Source organism: Jaculus jaculus, chromosome 8, assembly GCF_020740685.1.
Source record: "Jaculus jaculus isolate mJacJac1 chromosome 8, mJacJac1.mat.Y.cur, whole genome shotgun sequence".
Taxonomy (NCBI): Eukaryota; Metazoa; Chordata; class Mammalia; order Rodentia; family Dipodidae; genus Jaculus; species Jaculus jaculus.
In genome coordinates this window covers 100,278,624-100,297,540 of record NC_059109.1, presented here as the reverse complement: position 1 = coordinate 100,297,540, position 18,917 = coordinate 100,278,624, and the positions used below count along the sequence as shown (strand labels likewise).

Sequence of the window (18,917 nt, the reverse complement as noted above, 5' to 3'; positions counted from 1 at the left end):
AGGCAAATGCCTTAACTGTTAAGCCATCTCTCCAACCCTAGTAACTTTTAAAATAATGTTTGCTTATTTGTTTGTTTTTTAATTGCAAGGATAGAGAGAGGGAGGGAATGGACACACTAGGGCATCTTGCTTCTGTAAACAATGCAGAAGATGCATGTGACAACTTTGTGCATGTGGCTTTACATGGGTAATGGGTAACTGAGCCTAGGTTGTTAAGCAAGCAAGCACCTTAACCACTGAGCAATCTTTCCAGCACTGAGATTTTGTTGTTGTTATTTTCAAGGTAGGATCTCACTCTAGCCCATGCTGACTTGGAACTCACACTATATAGTTCCAGGCTGACCTCGAACTCAGTGATCCTCCCACCTCTGCCTCCCGAGTGCTGGGATTAAAGGTGTGTGCCACCACACCCAGCAAAAATAATATTCTTTTTTGTTTGTTTGTTTTAATAAGAGGAATGGAAATTATTTCCAGAAATTACAGAAAAAGTGGAAGTTCCATAATGGTGGAGGAAGCTGGCCCTCTTTTTTTTAAATTATTTTTTCAAAGTTTTTTTTATTAACAACTTCCATGATTATAAAAAATACCCCATAGTAATGCCCTTAGTCCTTAGTCTTTCTGTCTGCTATAACAAAATACCATAGAATGGTGGTTTATCAAGAACAAACACTTTGGGACTGGAGAGATGGCTTAGCGGTTAAGCGCTTGCCGTGAAGCCTAAGGATCCCAGTTCCAGGCTCAATTCCCCAGGACCCACGTTAGCTAGATGCACAAGGGGGCACATGCGTCTGGAGTTTGTTTGCAGTGGCTGGAGGCCCTGGCGCGCCCATTCTCTGTCTGTCTCTTTCTCTCTGTGCCTGTTGCTTTCAAGTAAATAAAAATAAACAAAAAAAATTAAATAAATTAAAAAAAACCCACTTCCCATGATTCTGGAAGCTAGGAGGCTCAAGATCAAGGCACTGGTAGATTGGATGTCTGATGAGGGCCTACTTCCTGGTTCTGCTCCCTGTGTTCTCAACTGACAGAAGGGGCAATACAGCTCTTTGGATCTCCTTTGTAAGGGCACTAATTCCATTCATGAGGATTCTACTTTAATGATCTGTCACCTTCCAAAGGTCTCACCTCCACATCCAACACATAAGGGAGTAGATTTCAATACTTGAATTTGGTTCTGGGGTTGGGCAACATCACAAACATTGTAGACAATAAATCAGAACTTGGAGAAAACTAGCAAGTTTCTGACTTACCAACAAAGGAATGGTGAAAATCCTCCTTAGGATGAAAATAGTAATTAATGTGCTGAAAACGTTTCTTAGACATTAACAATTGAGACTGAAGTAAGTATGGGAGCATAATCTTCAGAAAAAAATAATGATGATGTGAAAAGGAATCAATGGCGTAGAAAGAAATTTTAGGGATTTTTCACACTCACCCAGTCATGCCCCAAGTTTGCATACATTCCTGTACCTTAGTTATTCCTACCTGTACCACTTCCAATTTCTTTTCAACGAAACCAAGAAAGTAGGAAACAGAAAAAGTAATGCACCCAACATAAAACATTTCCAAAGTAACAAAGTCAACATCTTTATTCTCCAGCCATTACTGTGGTCCTTGGTAAATACAAGCTTGTTGCCTTTTTTGTCCTTGAACCATCAAGTCTTGAGAAATTCAAGAGATGCAGTCTCCCACAGCTTCAAAGTATTTTATTTACTGAAGAACAGATTTCAATATTAAACTTATATCTCTGATATTGTGTTGACTATAAATTTAATCTTCATGAATAAATATATCTTCATAGTAGCAGGTCCATATCCATTGCTGTGAAGTATGCTTCCAAGGAAGTTTGGTGTTCTATCATGAGTTATTTGCTCTCAAAACAACGCCACTTGCCAACTGTCAGTAAAGTTCACAGCTCTCTTATTAAAATTCAAGCCACTCAGTCATGTAAATACAATTAGATGGTGAAATCTCACCACCTTCATGGCAATCATCAAAAACCTTTAAAAAAAATCAAAACAGTTTTTAAGTTCTAATTGAAGTTTTAAAATACCCAAATCCCATTAACTTAGAACAGTATTTAGTTATTTATTTTGGTCTTTTGAAGTATGTTTCCAAGGAAGTTTGGTGTTCTATCATGAATTATTTGCTCTCAAAATGACTCCATTTGCCAACTGTCAGTAAAGTTCATAGCTCTCCTATTAAAATTTGAGCCTCTCAGTCATGTAAATACAATTAGGTGGTGAAATCTCACCACCTTCATGGCAATCATCAAAAACCTTAAAGAAAAATCAAAACAGTTTTTAAGTTCTAATTGAAGTTTTAAAATACCCAGACCCCATTTACTTAGAACAGTATTTATTTTTTTATTTTATTTTATTTTATTTTTTTGAGGGAGGGTATTGCTCTAGCCCAGGGTGACTTGGAATTCTCTATGTAGTCTCAGGATGACCTTGAAATCATGGTGATCCTCCTACCTCTGCCTCCCGAGTGCTGAGATTAAAGGCGTGTGCCGCCATGCCCAGCTTAATTGGAGGCTTTTTAATACAGCATAAAAGTGACTGCTCACTTGCACGCTGGGTAAAAGGCTATCAGCAGGGCTGGAGAGATGGCTTAGCGGTTAAGCGCTTGCCTGTGAAGCCTAAGGACCCCGGTTCGAGGCTCGGTTCCCCAGGACCCACGTTAGCCAGATGCACAAGGGGGCGCACGCGTCTGGAGTTCATTTGCAGAGGCTGGAAGCCCTGGCGTGCCCATTCTCTCTCTCTCCCTCTATCTGTCCTCTCTGTGTCTGTTGCTCTCAAATAAATAAATAAATAATTTTTAAAAAAAGGCTATCAGCAGCTAGCACAGAGGAGTACAGGATGGAAGTCCTACACATATGAATGACTTAATTTTGAAAACACAAACGTTTCATGTTTGCAAAGGACACTACATAGAATTTCTTAGCCTTTAGGGGTCAGAGAGCTGAGTAGTACAGTTAAGTGCAATGAAATCTGGCAGTGACCCACGAACCCAAATGCCACAGGACTGGGAGAGTCTCTCTGGTTGCCTATGTTCCTTCACTACAGGGGAAAGAACACTCCAAGAATATGAAGAGGATTACATGAGACCACATAGGAAAGTCATTACAATATGCTTGGCCCACAACATTTCTCATCTTCCTCCTTTAAAAATTTTTTTTTTGTTTATTTATTTATTTGAGAGTGAAAGAGAAAGAGGCAGATAGAGAGAGAGAGAGAATGGGCACGCCAGGGCCTCCAGCCACTGCAAATGAACTCCAGACGCATGCACCCCCTTGTGCATCTGGCGAACGTGGGTCCTGGAGAATTGAGCCTCAAACTGGGGTCCTTAGGCTTCTCGGCAAGCGCTTAACTGCTAAGCCATCTCTCCAGCCCTCATCTTCCTCCTTACTTAGTTCACATCAAAAAGTGTTTGTGGGGCCAGGCGTGGTGGCAAGCAACTTTAATCCTAGCACTTGGGAGGCAAGGTAGGCGATCACTGAATGCAAGGCCACCCTGAGCCTAACACAGTGAATTCCAGGTCAGCCTGGGCTACAGCGAGACACTAGCTCAAGAAAAAGAAAGGCTGGCAAGATGGCTTAGTGGTGAAAGCACATGCCTGCAAAGCCTAAGAAGTCTTGTTTGAATCTCCAGGTCCCACATACACAGATGTAGTGACACAAGTGTGCAATGCTGCACATGTGCAGAGGCACCCGTGTCTGGAGTTCATTTGCAACAGCTGAAGGCTGTGGTGCACCTATTCTCTCTCTCTCTCTCTCTCTCAAAATAAATAATAATAATAAAGTGTTTATGTCAGAGCCAAGAACAGAAATTGCATATCCTTAACCTGGTTATTCCAAAAACAAGATGCAAGATAAGATATGTTCATTTGGGCTGCAGAGATGGCTTAGCGGTTAAGCGCTTGCCTGTGAAGCCCAAGGACCTTGATTCGAGGCTCAATTCCCCAGGACCCACGTTAGCCAGATGCACAAGGGGGCACATGTGTCTGGAGTTCCTTCGCAGTGGCTGGAAGCCCTGGTGTGCCCATTCTCTCTCTTGCTTTCTGCCTCTCTCTCTCTGTCACTCTCAAATAAATAAATAAATAAAAATAAACCAAAAAAAAAAAAGATATGTTCATTAAAGGTCTTCATTAAGGGACCATGGAGGTTTGAGGAGCTCTTGGTCACCCCTAAGGGTAGGAAAGCGGGTGTGCTCACTCTGATTCTCTAAGTGGTATCTGCAGCTGGTGGTGGTACAAAGGCAAAGGGAAGCAGCTTTCACTTACTGGACAGAGTCCACAGGGTGCCCGGATCAAGCCTGCAGGTGGGAGGATTGGGTTGACTGCCCTGTACAGTTTCATATGTCCATCCACACTGCCAACTGTGCCTTCTTTCGCAGCAATGATAGTCATCTCCACTTTTCCATCATAAATGAGTGTATTCAAGATGGTCTCAATGTCCTCCATGGATAATTCTACCTAAAGAAGGGTCTCATTAGAAAGCATGCATAAGGGTCAAGAAACCTCCTTTTGGAGAGGGTCTTATGAACAGCAGGGGGTCACAACTGCTCAGTGACATGAGAAGCTCTGTGCTGGAGGGGAGTAATGAAAAGCACAAAGAGGGTAACAATGGTTCAAGTTAGCAAGAACCACTGAAATGCTAGGAACAGAAAGAAGTCTGGCCTTGTACTATTTGCTATTGATGTTTTTTCATCAATTCCAGAAAAAGTCTGAAGTCTTATAATATATTTCTTTGGAACATAGAGGAGATACAACAACAAACAGCAAAAGGGGGCTTCTGAAGACAGAGCATGGTGGTAGAATACTTGTCTAAGAGGCACCCTGGGTTCAAACCATAGGAACCCTCACACAAAAGCACAATGATGAAACAAACAAAAAGATAGCCAGGTATGCTAGCACACGCCTTTAATCCCAGCACTTGGGAGGCAGAGGTAGGAGGATCACCATGAGTTTGAGGCCACCCTGAGATGACATAATGAATTCCAGGTCAGCCTGGGCTACAGTGAAATTCTACCTCGAAAAACCAAGACCAAAAGCAAGAGCTGCAGAGATGGCTTAGCAGTTAAGTGCTTGTCTGTGAAGCCTAAGGGCCCAGGTTTGAGGATTGATTCCCCAGGACCCACGTAAGCCAGATGCACAAGGTGGCACATGTATCTGGAGTTCATTTGCAATGGCTGGAGGCCCTGGTGCGCCCATTCTCTCTCTCTGTTCCTCTGAAATAAATAAATGTGAACAACAACAAAAAAATCTTAAAAACAAATCCCTTAAGAATTTCATAGAGATTTTGCTTGAGCAGAAAACTATAGACATCAAATAACAACAATGATGACAAAATAATCCAAAGTTCTAGTTCTTTATAAATATGAATCCTGGGGCTCAGGAAATGAAAATGAAAAGTCCAAGTGCCACTGGCTTCTTTGCTGATAATGAAAAGCACCAGCATCCTCAGGTAAAGGTCTTCAACAGGGTACTGATGATACCACTTACATAAGTAGCAATAAACAACACCTAATGTTGGGACCAACATTTTGCACACATGCTCAGAACAGATTTCTTTTTGTGTGTGTATGTGTGTGTGTGTATGTGCACTGTGTATGTGTACTTGTATTGTGTGGGTGTGTATGACATGTTTACTTGCATATGGAATCCAGAGGACAGTCTCAGGTGACAGCACCATCCACTTCTTTTACCCATAAGGTCTCTCATTGGCCTGGATCTCACTAATTAAGCTCGATTGGCTAGCCAGTGAGCTCCTGGGATTCTGTCTCTGCCATCCCAGCACTGGGATGACATGTGCACGCTGCCACACCCAGCATTTCACATGGGTACTGGAGATCAAACTCATGTCCTCATGAGAAGTTTTGACTTTGGGTGGTGAAATGCACCACCAGGCCTGCAATCTGCTGCTCAATGTCCCAAACTCAAGAACAATTCTGCTAGAGTCAGGAGGCAATGACCTCCTTTGCCCAAGGCTTAGGACAGTGGGTTCTGCAGAATGCCCATAACCCCTTTTTGAGAAGATGCCTGGGTCAAGTTGGCTTGGATCAACTGTAAGCCTTACAATGAAGAATACACGTCATATGGCAACAGAAGAAAAAAAAGTCCTGACCTTACTGATCCCCAACTCGCAGATGTATTTCCATACTTCATGTGACGAAGCAAACGAACTATTTCTCTGAATCATTGGATTCTGTTTACTTTCTCGTGCTGTTTCTGCCTGTCAGGGTTGAAGCAAGAGACCTAAGTAAGAAGGCTAATTAGTGCCTTCCAAATGCAAGTTAGAGTCAAACCAACAATATATTTTGTTTCATCAAAATTACCAATTTCAATTACTTTAAATCTTATGATATATAAAATTATCTTTCATAAAGTAATTTTTTTAAAGGGGGGTGGTGGTGATGACGTTTCTTCAATTATGCCTCACCTTGGTTTGTAGGAACTTGAAACACTGTTGGTTAAGCACCTCAACAAATTCAGATTCAAAATCTTGATCACTGTACCAGGCTCCTCCGGTCACAGAGCGGTCTGGCTGCAGGTTATATAGCATATAGACTTTCTTTTTGGAGGCCTGGGAAAGAATTTGAACAGTTCATGTTTTTATAATCATTCCCAGAACTAAACTTTTAAAAGTAAAGCTTCTATTTAGAATACTTTCAGAATTATTGCAGAGAGTAAGCTGTGTCTGGTGACACAAGTTGGGTGGGCGGGGCGTGTGCCTTCCTGTGTCAGAACTGTACTTCAGCCAGCACCACCCCACCACGCAACACATGTGCATACTGGTACATTATGTAGAGCTGGACCAGAATGACTGACCAGGATGCTCAGCTCAAGCACACGGCTTAGGTACATTTTCCTTGCCTTCAGTTTTACAAACACCACTCATTTCTAAAGGCACTCAGGTTGGACCTCTTCCTCCACTCCCCTACTGTGACACTGTTTCTTATACTCTGTAACACATTTGTTTCTTTTATTACATTCTGCATTCCACCCTAGCATCCCAATTCCTAAATGACTGTAAAAAGTTGTGCCATGGCTGGGCAGGGTGGCTCACATTGGTAATTCCAGCACCTGGGAGGCTAAGGCAGTAGGGTCCAGAGTTCAAGATCGGTCTGGGCTATAGTGCCAGAGCTCTCTCACAAAACAGATCAAACCAAACCGAAGTGCACATCAAGACTGCTCTTTGTGCTGACCACTTCTTTGGTTTCTAGACATGCATAATACCTGTTAGACATAATGGTTCTGCTGCCCTGAACATACCTGTGCTTCACTCTGTTCCACTTCCCTACCACCACACTCCCAGGACTTGGTAACCACTTATCTTTTTACCATCCGTATAGTTTTGCCTTTTCTCTAATGTCATCTACTTGGAATCATAGTGTGTAGCCTTTACAGAGTGGCTTCTTCCACTATGACCGCTCATTTCTTTTTATCACTGAATCTTCCAGTTTGAGGTGAAGAAGAGAAAACACAAATGTACTGTAAGAGATACACCACCAGGGTAGGGATCTCTCTATGATTTGCTCTTAATGTGTCTCAAGTATCCAGAGCAGTATTTGGCACATCCCAAGCACCCCATAGATACCTGTGCAGTGAGAAAGCTAACATGCTAGGACACAGTAAATCATTTCATACATGAGAACTATAAAGTGTTCAAAGTTCCAAAATTTTTCTTTTTTTTTTTAAATTTATTTATTTTCCTAGGTAGGGTCTCACTCTACCCCAGGATGACCTAGAATTCACTTTGTAGTCTCAGGGTGACCTCAACCTTAGGCAATCTTCCTACTTCTGCCTCTTGAGTGCTGGGATTAAAGGTGTGCACCACCACACCAGCTTCAAAATTTCTTTTCTACAGAGCACAGTTCTAAAGTTTGGAGTGGTTGGTTAAGAGGGCAAGACAGAAGTGGACAGCAGCACCTCCAAGCCAGGCCAACAGGAGCTAAAATGCTTGGCTTGTTCTGACTATTCTAAATTGCAACATACATCAAAGAATAAAATCTTGACGGGACACTAGGAACAATATAAGTGCTTGATAGCACACTAGGAATGGTATGTAAGTGCTTGACAATACAGCAGGAATGGTATGTAAGTGAATTTGGGGAGAAGAAAGACAAAACTACTTACTGCCACAGACTTCACAGCTTTGATGAGCTTTTTACTTTCCAAATTCTTTAGAATTTTGTTGATTTCTGTTAATGGCAAGTTACTTTTGTATCGAATATCTCTGCTCCATATTCCTGTAAAAAAGTAAAGTATAAGTTGAACTACAGTGTTTCTAGATTTTTTAAAAGAATTACTTTATGGGCTGGAGAGATGGCTTAGCGGTTAAGCGCTTGCCTGTGAAGCCTAAGGACCCCAGTTCGAGGCTTGGTTCCCCAGGTCCCACGTTAGCCAGATGCACAAGGGGGCGCACGTGTCTGGAGTTCATTTGCAGAGGCTGGAAGCCCTGGTGCGCCCATTCTCTCTCTCTCCTGCTATCTGTCTTTCTCTCTGTGTCTGTTGCTCTCAAATAAATAAATAAAAAATTTTAAAAAATATTAAAAAAAAATTTATTTGAAAGAGCAAGAGAAAGAGGCAGACAGAGAGAGAGAGGGAGGGAGAGAATGGGCATGCTGAGGCCTCCAGCCACTGCAAATGAACTCCAGATATACGCGTCACCTGTGCATCTGGCTTACATGGGCCCTGGGGAATTGAACTGAGGTCCTTTGGCTTTGCAGGCAGATGCCTTAACCGCTATCCCATCTCTCCAGTCCTGTTTAAGGACTTTTGTTTCTGTTACTAAACTACAAAATAAAGCTGACAGCAAAGTGTTGAAGAGATTCTGCATACTGTGTTTTAGGAAATTTAAGAACCTAAAGATACAAACTTTTAGATAAAGAAGCAAAAGTAGGGCCGGGGAGACTGTTCAGGGGTGAAGTGCTTGCCATGCAAGCATGAAACCTGGAGTGCGGAGCCCAGCACTCACAGAAAGCCAGCACTCACCATCACGTTCTGCAAGCAAGTGCCTTTAACAACTGAGCCATCTCTGTAAATTTTTTTAAAAGAATGACTTTTTGGAATGTTAACATATAAAATAATTTCAGATTGATTACACCAGACTTTTTCAAACTAATTAATGACTGAAACAGATGCTAAAGCACAGCAATTTCAATTTGGCAACAGTTTCATTTTTTGGTGTGTCTGTTTGTATAGTACATAAGATATGTGCAAGTGTCCTCTGTGCGCATGTATGCACAGGCCGGAGAACATCAGGTGCCCTTTTCCTCTGCTCTCCTATGTTGTTTTCTTGAGACTTTCTCATTGAACCTGGTGCTACTGCCCAGTGAGCCTGTGATTCTCTTGAGTCTACTCCAAGCAGAACTTTTTATTTTTATTTTTATTTTTTTTGTGTGTGGGAGGCTGGAGAGATGGCTTAATGGTTAAGATGCTTGCCTTTGAAGACAAAGGACCCAGGTTCAATTCCCCAGAAGTCATGTAAGGTGATGCATGAGTATGAAGGTTGTTTGCAGCAGCTAGAGGGCCCTGGCATGCCCATTCTCTCTCTCTCAAAAAAAAAAAAAAAAAAAATTAAAACATATTTTTTTAAAAATGCAACTGTGGGGATCAAACTTAGGAATGTAGGCTCTCCCAGATGCTCATGCTTGCATGGCAAGGGCCCATGGAACCATCTCCTCATCCCTGTTTTGTTTGCTTTTGAGATAGGATTTCACTAGACAGCTTAGGCCAGACTCAAGCCTGTTATGGTGCCGAAGCTGGTCATGAACTCCTGCCCGAGCATCCTGAGTGCAGGCATTACAAATGTGTGCCACCACACATGGTAGTTTTTCCCTCAAATTTCAAGTGTTGAAAATTCAAGGCTCAAAACTATATGCTAATTATATTTGAAAGATGAGACCTGTGGGAGGTAATTGGGTCATCCATTTCATGGACTGATGGATTATTGCGTGATACTTCTGTTATAATTGTGGGGTCACACCTCCATGATACAGTGCGCTTATCCAGCATGTGCAAAGACCCTGGGTCTGATCCACAGCAGCAGCCTTGTAGGTAAACAAAAACAACACATCCCAAAACTTAAAAAAAAAAAAAAAGAATCGGGGCTGGAGAGATGGCTTAGCGGTTACGCGCTTGTCTGCGAAGCCTAAGGACCCTGGTTCAAAGCTTAATTCCCCAGTACAGAGGCACAAGGTGGCACATACATATGGAGCTCGTTTTCACTGGCTGGAGGCCCTGGTGCGCCTAATCTTTCTCTTCCTCCCTCCCTCTCTCTCTCTCTGCCTCTTTCTCTGTCACACTCAAATAAATAAATAAAAATAAACAACAACAACAAAAAAGAATCACTCTACAAAGAATCTCCACTAACATTATGGGGTAGACCTGGGCCCCAAAGACAGTCTTCTGCTTCATCCTTCTCAGCTTACCTTTATTTCCTGCGTCCTCTATGATCTGATAGACCAATTTTTCCTGGTTATCTGATCCCTTCATTTTACTGTAGAGCAATAGAGAAGAATTTAAAAAAACAAAGTAAGAAAGGAAAAAAGAAACAAAGAAAGGGTGTGGGCTATCTAATAATAATCTACATGACTAGCTAATTGGCAGGCAAGGTCATCACACTCATTTACCAAAACAAGGGCTTACCTTAAAAAGAATGAGACAGAGCTGTATGTACCAACATGAAAAGATGTCCAAGATACAGTAAGTGAAAAAAACAAGTTACAAAGCAGTATGGATAGCATGATCCCAGTTTTGTTATAAGAAAAAGGAAAAAAGAAAGAAAAGAGATTATATATAAATATATAATCATCAATGAATATTTAAATATATCTAGAAGGAATATACACCAAATAACTGAAAGAGCAGTTACTCTAGGAAAAGGAATATATGACAGAAAGCAGGGATGATGTGCAGGACAGGTTTACACTATGCTGTTTTGTTTGTGTGGGGCAGTGTTCTGTAATGTTCAAACTGGCCTCCAACTCATAGTTCTCCTGCTCAGCCTCCCAAATGCTGGAAGTGTAGGTTTGTGCCACCACATTATGTAATGTTGTAAGCCTTTTTGTTTTGTTTTAGTCCTGTTTTAAATATAGTTTTACAAATGTAGTTTTTTGAAACAAGGGTTTGTGTAGCCCAGGATCACCCTGAACTCTATGCAGCTGAGGATGGCCTTGCACTCATGATCTTCCTGCCTTCACTTCCCAAGTGCTGAGTTTACCAGTGTACACTACCACACCCATTGTTTTATTAGCTTTTTTTTTTCTAACACATACATTACTTTTGTAGTAATTTGAAAAAACATATAGATGCTTACTTACCCAGCATTCTGAGAATCCTTTATTCTATATAAAAGGCCTGTATTACTCCTTAAGAGATCCAACTGACCCTAAAGTTTTAGTAAAATGGAAAACAGTAGTCAATTATTTTGGAGATATGTCACTTCCAATGATAAGTGTTAATATGTTCTTTAATGTTTTTATAATACAGGCTAAAATATTCTATCCCACATTTGTCAGTTCTTCACCTTGAGTCTTCAGTTTTTGCCTACACACTACATATAATGAATTATTATTTTTATCTTATTATATTTAGTCATTTTTCAAATGTTTTTAGTGTGTGTACCACAGTGTGGTTTGATGTATGTGTGCAATATATGGACAAGTGGGCACATGTACATGCCCAGGAAGGTGTGTGGAGGTCACAGGAGAGCACCAGGTATCTTCCTGTTTTTTACTTGAGATGGCATCTCTCACTGAACCTGAAGCTGCCATTTGAGGTCGTATTGCTGACTTGTGATTCCCAGTGATTCTTTTGTCTCTGCTTCTCACAGGACTGAGGTTAAAAGCATGTGTGGCAACACCTATTTTTTAAAAAAGACTTTTATGAATTTTACTTGCAAGAAGAGAGGGAGAAAGAATGAGAGGGGAATGGGCACACCAGTGTCTTTTGCCATTGTAAGTGAGCTCTAAATGCATGTGCCACTTTGTGCATCTGGTCTCATATGGGTACTAGCGAATAGAGCCTGGGCTGTCAGGCTTTGCTAGCAAGTGCCTTTAACTGCTGAGCAATCTCTCGAGCCTCACTTAACTATAAGAAAATGGGTGTACCAGGGCCTCCAGCCACTGCAAATGAACTCCAGGTGCATGGGCCCCCTTGTGCATCTGGCTAATGTGGGTCCTGCAGAATCGAGCCTTGAACTGGAGTCCTTAGGCTTCACAGGCAAGTGCTTAACCGCTAAGCCATCTCTCCAGCCCTCACTTAACTTTTTTAAAAAATATTTTACTTAATCTATTTATTTGAGAGACAGAGAGAAAGAGACAGAATGGGCACGCCAGGGCCTTTGATCCATATGCTACCTTGCGCATCTGGTTTTATGTGAGTACTATGGAATCAAATCTGGGTCCTTTGGCTTTGCTGGAAAGCCCCTTAAACCACCGAGTCATCTTTCCAGCTTCCACCTAACTTTTTATATGGGTGCTGAGGATCAAATATATGTGTTCTAAAACTTTCTCAGGTCTTCACACTTGCACAACAAGCACTATTACCCACTGAACCATTTCCCACGCCCCCACATACAATGTATTTTTTAAAAAATTAACCATTTATCCCAAAATAATTTAGATCCTGGTTTGGTTATTTGATCAGTGCAAAAAAAAATTTTTAGAAGCAGTTTTATTATTTTTTAAAATTATATTTATGTTTTTTTAAATGAGAACAACTTTTTTGTTTTTATTTTTACTTACTTATTTGATAGCAACAGACAAGAAAGAGGCAGAGAGAGAGAGAAAAACAGAGAGAAAATGGGTTCACCAGGGCTTCCAGCCACTGCAAATGAACTCCAGATACATGTGACCCCTTGTGCATCTGGCTAACGTGGGTCCTGGGGTATCAAACCTGGGTCCTTGGTTTTGCAGGCAAACACCTTAACCACTAAGCCATCCCTCCAGCTGACATTTATTGATATGCATTTTTCTTGTGTTATATGAAAAGTAGGCAGAAAGGTCAACCAGTAAACAAAAGGCCTACAGTGGTGGTATTATATAATGAAACAAAATTAAGATAAAGTATGCTTGTAATGCTTCTGAATTGCCTTGGGTCTAACATTTGGGGAAATCTGGATGCATGTGTCATTAGACTTGTGACAGTTCTAGGAGACAGTGGCTGAAAAGGGGCACTGTTCCTATGTGCTGAGACTGGAAAACAAGCGTACATACTAGATCAACTTCCACACTGTCCCTTCCTCCTCTCCGTAGCCATACCAAATGGCAAGGTGGGATCATAAAGCTCTATTGAGAGGCTCCCTCCTGTCATCTATTCAGCCTGTACACTGACTGAACACCTGGGATGTGCCAGGTATTGCTATCGGTGCTCTTAGGAACAAACATAATTTCTGTCTGTTGTTGCAGTCCTGGAGCTGAATCCAGGGCATCATGTGTGCCAGGCAACTGCTCTACTGCTGACAAACACATCCTAAAAAGCAAACACACAGCTAATTCAATACTAGCTGGCTGGCATTAAGAAAGAAGTAAGGGGGGCTGGAGAGATGGCTAAGCTCTTGCCTGTGAAGCCTAAGGACCCAGGTTCGAGGCTCAATTCCCCAGCACCCACGTTAGCCAGATGCACAAGGGAGTGCACGTGTCTGGAGTTCGTCTACAGTGGCTGGAGGCCCTGGCGCACCCATTCTCTCTCTCTATTTGCCTCTTTCTCTCTCAAATAAATAAAAATAAACAAAAATTTTTAAAAATAAAAGACAGAAAGAAGCAAGGGGACTGGGGAGATGGCTCAGCAGTGAAGACATTTGCCTGCGAAGCCTAACAACCAGGGTTTAATTCCCCAGTGCCCATGTAAAGCCATATGCACAAAGTGGTGCATGTATATGAAGTTTATTTGCAGGGGCTGGAGGTTCTGGCATGCTTATTCTCTGTCTCTTCTATCTCTCTCTGCTTGCAAATAAATAAAAATATTAAAAAATAAGAAAAAAATAGAGAAGTAAGGGTGGCTAGATACTCAAGAAAAAGACTGTGGACTAAGCAGGAACTCTGGGTGGCTTCCAGGGGATAGAGGCAGAGCCGAGTCCTAAGGAATAAAAAGGAATTAGTTGAGCTGGAGGGTTGGCTTGGCAGTTAAGGTGTTTGCCTGCAAAGCCAAAGGACCCTTGTCCGATTCCCCAGGACCCATGTTAGCCAGATGCACAAGGCGGTGCATGCATCTGGAATTCATTTGCAGTGGCTGGAGGCCCTGGTGCGCCCATTCTCTCTCTCTCCCCCTCTTTCTCTATCAAATAAATAAACAAACAACAATAAAATAAATAATAATAAAGGAATTAGTCTATGAAGAAAGAGACAGGCCCTCTAACAGCATGATCCAAGGCATGAAGAAATAGCATACTGTGGTAGGACAACAAAAACGTTTCCATTAAAACCTAACTTCTTATTGGGCTTCTGCGTGAGAATGAAAATACTTAGTAGCAGAGGCCAGTAAGTTAAAAAGGAGACATAAAGGGAAGAGAAAGGAAGAGAGGAGGGTACTTAATAAGTTGATATTGTATATATGTAAGTACAATGATTGTGATGGTTAGGAAATATGATGGAGAATGGAATTTCAAAGGGGAAAGTGTGGGAGGGGGGAAGGAGGGAATTACCATGGGATTTTTTTTATAATCATGGAAAATGCTAATAAAAATTAAAAACAAAACAAACAAACAAAAAACCCTAACTTCTTGCACCAGGACCTTTAGCCACTGCAAATTAACTCCAGATGCATGTGTTAACTTGTGCATCTGGCTTACATAGGCCCTGAGGAATTGAACTCAGGTCCTTTGGCTTTGCAGGCAAATGCCTTAACTGCTAAGCCATCTATCTCTCTAGCCTGAAACCTAACTTCTGAGGTAGTGGTGGAAGACATGAAGTGAAGAGCTCACTGTGATAAACCTAGGAGTGTGGCCTTAAATCTCTAGTTTTGACATATTTTGGGGTACAAGAATAACTTGTACTTAAGACAGATGAGGTTGGCTGCTCTGAGGCAGATAGTCAGGGAAGTCAGTCAGGGCAGTACTGCAATAGTGCTGGGAAGAAAACCAAAGAGCTTGCAGATAGGCTGTGGCAGGAATGGAGATTGGGGATTGAGGGGGGTAATAATTTTAGCACTGTGTAAGAGATAAATTCAGCAACATTTAGTGATTTACTAGCAGTCATACCTTTGCTCAAAATCCTCAGCAGCTCTAACGCTGTCTAAAGCCTGAAACCATTAGGACTGCCAATGGGTGACAAGAACAGAGCTGGTAAAAGACAGGGTGATTCCAAGAATTATCTTCAGTTAGGAAAGAAAATACTGAGAGGAAACTCGGAGAACAACTACCACAACTTTCCAGAATCCCTTCCTCAATCCTTCCTGGAATTACTTTAGATCAGCAATCGAATCCATTGCTTTTTTTTTTTTCTCAATAAAGTTTAATTGAAAACAGACATACCCACTTGTTTATGTGTCATTGTTCATGGCTGCTTCTTGTTAAAATAACAAGATTTGGGCTGGAGAAATGAGTTAATGGTTAAGTTTCTTGCCTGTGAAGCCTAAGGACCCAGGTTCAATTCCCCAGAACCCACATAAGACAGATACACAAGGTGGCACATGCATCTGGAGTTTGTTGCAATGGCTAGAGACACTGGCACACCTATTCTCTCCCTCTCTGCCTCTTTCTCTCTCTCTTGAATAAGTAAATAATGGTGAGATTTGAATAGTTATAACAGAAACCAGATATCCAACAGAGCCTAAAGGATATTTTATTAACTTCACAGAAAAAAGGCAGAACATGTAGGAGCAGGCAGAAAGGCTTCACTGAAAAACCCCACTGTAAAAAAGGTGGATGTGGTAGCACACACTTTTAATCTCTGTACTCAAGAGGTAGAAGTAGGCAGATCGATGTGAGTTTGAGGCCACCCTGATATTACACAGTGAATTCCAGGTCAGCCTGGGCTAAAGTGAGGCCCTACCTTGAAAAAACAAAACAAAAAACCCCAGCAGAAACAACAACAACAAAAATCCTGCTGTAACGTCTGTGGGCTGAGGCTGCACTTTCTCCCAAAGGTGCTCAAATGGACTTCTTCCTTTCCAACTATTGAAAAACTCTGTGTGCCATTGTGGAGAATGATATCCAACGAACAGGCTGCGTGAGGAATCTCAGAAGATTTGAGAGGAGTGATATTTATAGGAAATGGCCAATACTGGCAACTGGAAGCAAAAAAAGGTGAGGCTATGCCTATGTGCCTTTTTGTATCAATTAGTTGAAAAATGCTAGCACATTCAAATACAAATAGCAAATACAAATAAATACAATTTCCTATCTTGTCGAATGGTGCACAATTACCTCTCCCTTCATTTCACCCAGTCTAAGCTGGCTCCTTCCTGGTTTACAACCATTAGTCACAATGAACACACTTTCTGATTTTGCAGCTAGTGCATTAGTTGGGGTTTTTCAGAAAAAAAAGAACCAGTAAGTTCACTAGAAATGAGATTTATTATAAGGGACTAGTTCATATGAGTAAGTAGAGTGAGAAGTTCCATAAATAATCTGCCTCTTGCAAGCTAAATTCCCAGTAACATCAGTGGTATAGATCTGAGGCATAAGTCTTAGAGCCAATGGTGTAGACCCAAGTTAGGATCTGAAGGCCTGAGAACCAAGAGTGCCAAAAGCAGAAAAATGACACCTTTTATGTCAAGAGGACCCAGAGTAAATTCAATGACCCCCCCCACCACCATTTTGTCCTATTTAGACTGTCCACTGGATGGTTCCCACTCACACTGGGGAGGGCCACCTGCTTTACTCAGTTCACCAATTCCAATGCTACCCCGTTGCATAACATTCCAGAAACAATGTGCAGCAAACAATATTTAGGACTTCCATCTCCCAGTCAAGATGAAAAAGTTAACCATGACAACTACGTATCAGGAAGCAAAGACAATCATATAAGAAATCATATGAGCCGGGCGTGGTGGCACACGCCTTTAATCCCAGCACTCAGGAGGCAGAGGTAGGAGGATTGCCATAAGTTCGAGGCCACCGTGAGACTCCATAGTGAATTCCAGGTCAGCCTGGGCTACAGTGAGACCCTACCTCGAAAAACCAAAAAAACAAAAACAAAAAAAAAAAAAAAAAAAAAAGAAATCATATGAAGTAGCTGGATTCACCTTACCATCGACAGTAGTCTATTGATGGCCACTGCCCGTTGCTGGGCTTCTATATGAGGCATTTCATTCTGAATTACTTGATCTGTGATTCCATGAGGGAACTGGTGGCATAATTCTATAATTCTAAAAACAAAGATATTAATAATGATTTATGCTTGCTTCAAAAGCAGTGAGGGGGTACAAACAGAAGAATTAAATATTATACCAGGGATTTCAATGTTCTCCGATGGAACAAGTGAAACAAAGTTGAGCCATTAAATCTGTAAGCAGAAGGCACATGTGGACACTTGTGAGAAACAAAATTCTGTCATGACAAGTTACCATACCCTAGGGCCTGTCTGCGGAATTATCTCGTCCAAACAAATAAAATGTTATTTTAGAGTTGATAAACGTGCTTTTCATAAGTTTGTGAAAGTTGGGGTCTCTCTGGTAACCTAGAAACAGCAGGAACCATGCTAGTGCATGTAAGTTGGGAGAGACATTAGGAGACTCACTGAAACCACTTGGCTTAATGTTGCTTCGTAATTACAAACGGAAGCCTGAGTTCTCCCGAACGTTCTGTGATGGGCGCTCCTTTAGTGGTAACAGCAATCTTATATTCGAATGTGCCCCCGAGGTACCACGGGGTAAACACAGGTCCCTTCGCAGGCCATTGGCTGCCTTCACGTTCGAAGAGCATCATCACTTCCGAAACAGCTGCACACTGTCGGAAGCTGTCAGATCCCGGCTCGGGGTGAGGGGCATCCAGAACCCCACAATCACTTTCTCGGGGGTGTTCCTTCAACCTACTCGGGCTCTCTACCCAGGACTCTTGGGACAGGACCGCAGCTGCCCGGCCCCGGCGATCTGCAGTCTGGAGCCCCACCTCGCTGGTTTACCTGTTTTCTATTTCCACCGGATCCGCGTCGGGCGGCTGCACCTTCACCTTCACCTCTGCCATGACGGCACCGTTCGCCGACCCGGCGCAAACCTCGCCGAGGGAAGCTAGCGTGAACTTCCAGGAAACCCGAGCGCAGCGCCGGGCCGAAGCCGGGGGCCTTCTTTCTCAGGTGGCATCTGGGCCTTTCCTTGCCGGTCGGCCTGAGGCGTCCAAGCCGTGCCTGCTCCGCCTCCCTCAGCACCGCCGCGACGGTCTGTCGTGATCATTGTTGTCCAGAATGTAACTGCCTTCACGATGACAGGCCCGTTTCCCTCATGCTGAACATGGGCGCCAACTTTTAGAACCTTCCAACCTCTGTGAAGGCATATTCGCGGACGCCTACCGCAGGATACCGCAGGATCCCGCTGGAGGAGTAGCGTCAGGCGGGTACCGGCGTCGGCGTCCAGCGGCAGGGGCGGGGCTGGTTGCTAGGAAGCCGGTTTCCTCGCCAATCATCTGCGCGGCTCCCAGTGGGCGGGGCGCGGCCCGTAGCGTCTGTGGTAACCCACTGCGGCAGGGAAGGAGCTGGCAAGAAGGTGAGAGGCCGACCCTCCCCTCCCCCCGTTTGTGGTAGAGGTTCTTGTATGTGTGTGGAGGGGGGAGTCGAGATGTGAGTCCTAGACGCCCAAGGAGGGACCGGAGGAGAAGAGCCTCCCTCACTCCAGCCCAAGGCCCGCAGGCTTCTCTGGCTGTCCCACAAGGACGGGACGGGACGGGACGCGGGTTCGTGCGGGCAGCGAGGAGGTCGTCCAGGGGCTGGATGTTGGGGTGACACTGCCTGCACCCGGCCCTTTGAAGCTAGACATCC

General features: G+C 42.9%; 2 protein-coding genes across 3 annotated transcripts in view; one reads left to right on the top strand and one right to left on the bottom strand.

Annotated features, from left to right (window-relative positions):
• Window positions 1–1,559: 1,559 nt before the first annotated feature.
• On the bottom strand, window positions 1,560–18,486 carry Polr3f (RNA polymerase III subunit F). 2 transcript variants are annotated; one of them, XM_004668734.2, is made up of 9 exons: window positions 18,069–18,485; window positions 17,196–17,313; window positions 11,325–11,392; window positions 10,434–10,501; window positions 8,137–8,249; window positions 6,440–6,583; window positions 6,125–6,232; window positions 4,282–4,473; window positions 1,560–1,998 (listed from the first exon to the last, which is right to left on the bottom strand). In XM_004668734.2, exons 1-9 carry the CDS (start codon window positions 18,128–18,130, stop codon window positions 1,921–1,923), a joined length of 951 nt encoding a protein of 316 aa, XP_004668791.2. In that variant the 5' UTR covers window positions 18,131–18,485; the 3' UTR covers window positions 1,560–1,920. The 2 variants fall into 2 exon arrangements, with proteins under 2 accessions (XP_004668791.2, XP_045013786.1); XM_045157851.1 differs by lacking the exon at window positions 1,560–1,998 and adding an exon at window positions 2,133–2,276 and having other exon boundaries at window positions 18,069–18,486.
• A 47-nt stretch (window positions 18,487–18,533) lies between these two features.
• The window catches only part of Dzank1 (double zinc ribbon and ankyrin repeat domains 1), a 93,454-nt gene continuing 93,070 nt past the window's right edge, over window positions 18,534–18,917 (top strand). Inside the window, exon 1 of the mRNA XM_045157357.1 lies at window positions 18,534–18,645. The gene's annotated coding sequence lies outside the window, so the exon portion shown is untranslated. The remainder of the gene's footprint in view (window positions 18,646–18,917) is intronic.

Excerpts from the sequence above, each read along its gene's own strand:
- Polr3f (XM_045157851.1), bottom strand. The coding sequence starts at position 18,130 with ATGGCAGAGGTGAAGGTGAAGGTGCAGCCGCCCGACGCGGATCCGGTG. Across the intron at positions 6,233-6,439 it reads TCAAGTTCCTACAAACCAAG|GCAGAAACAGCACGAGAAAG; the intron begins GTGAGGCATAAT and ends CAACCCTGACAG. Across the intron at positions 2,277-4,281 it reads CACCCTGTGGACTCTGTCCA|GTTTTTGATGATTGCCATGA; the intron begins GTAAGTGAAAGC and ends TTTTTCTTTAAG.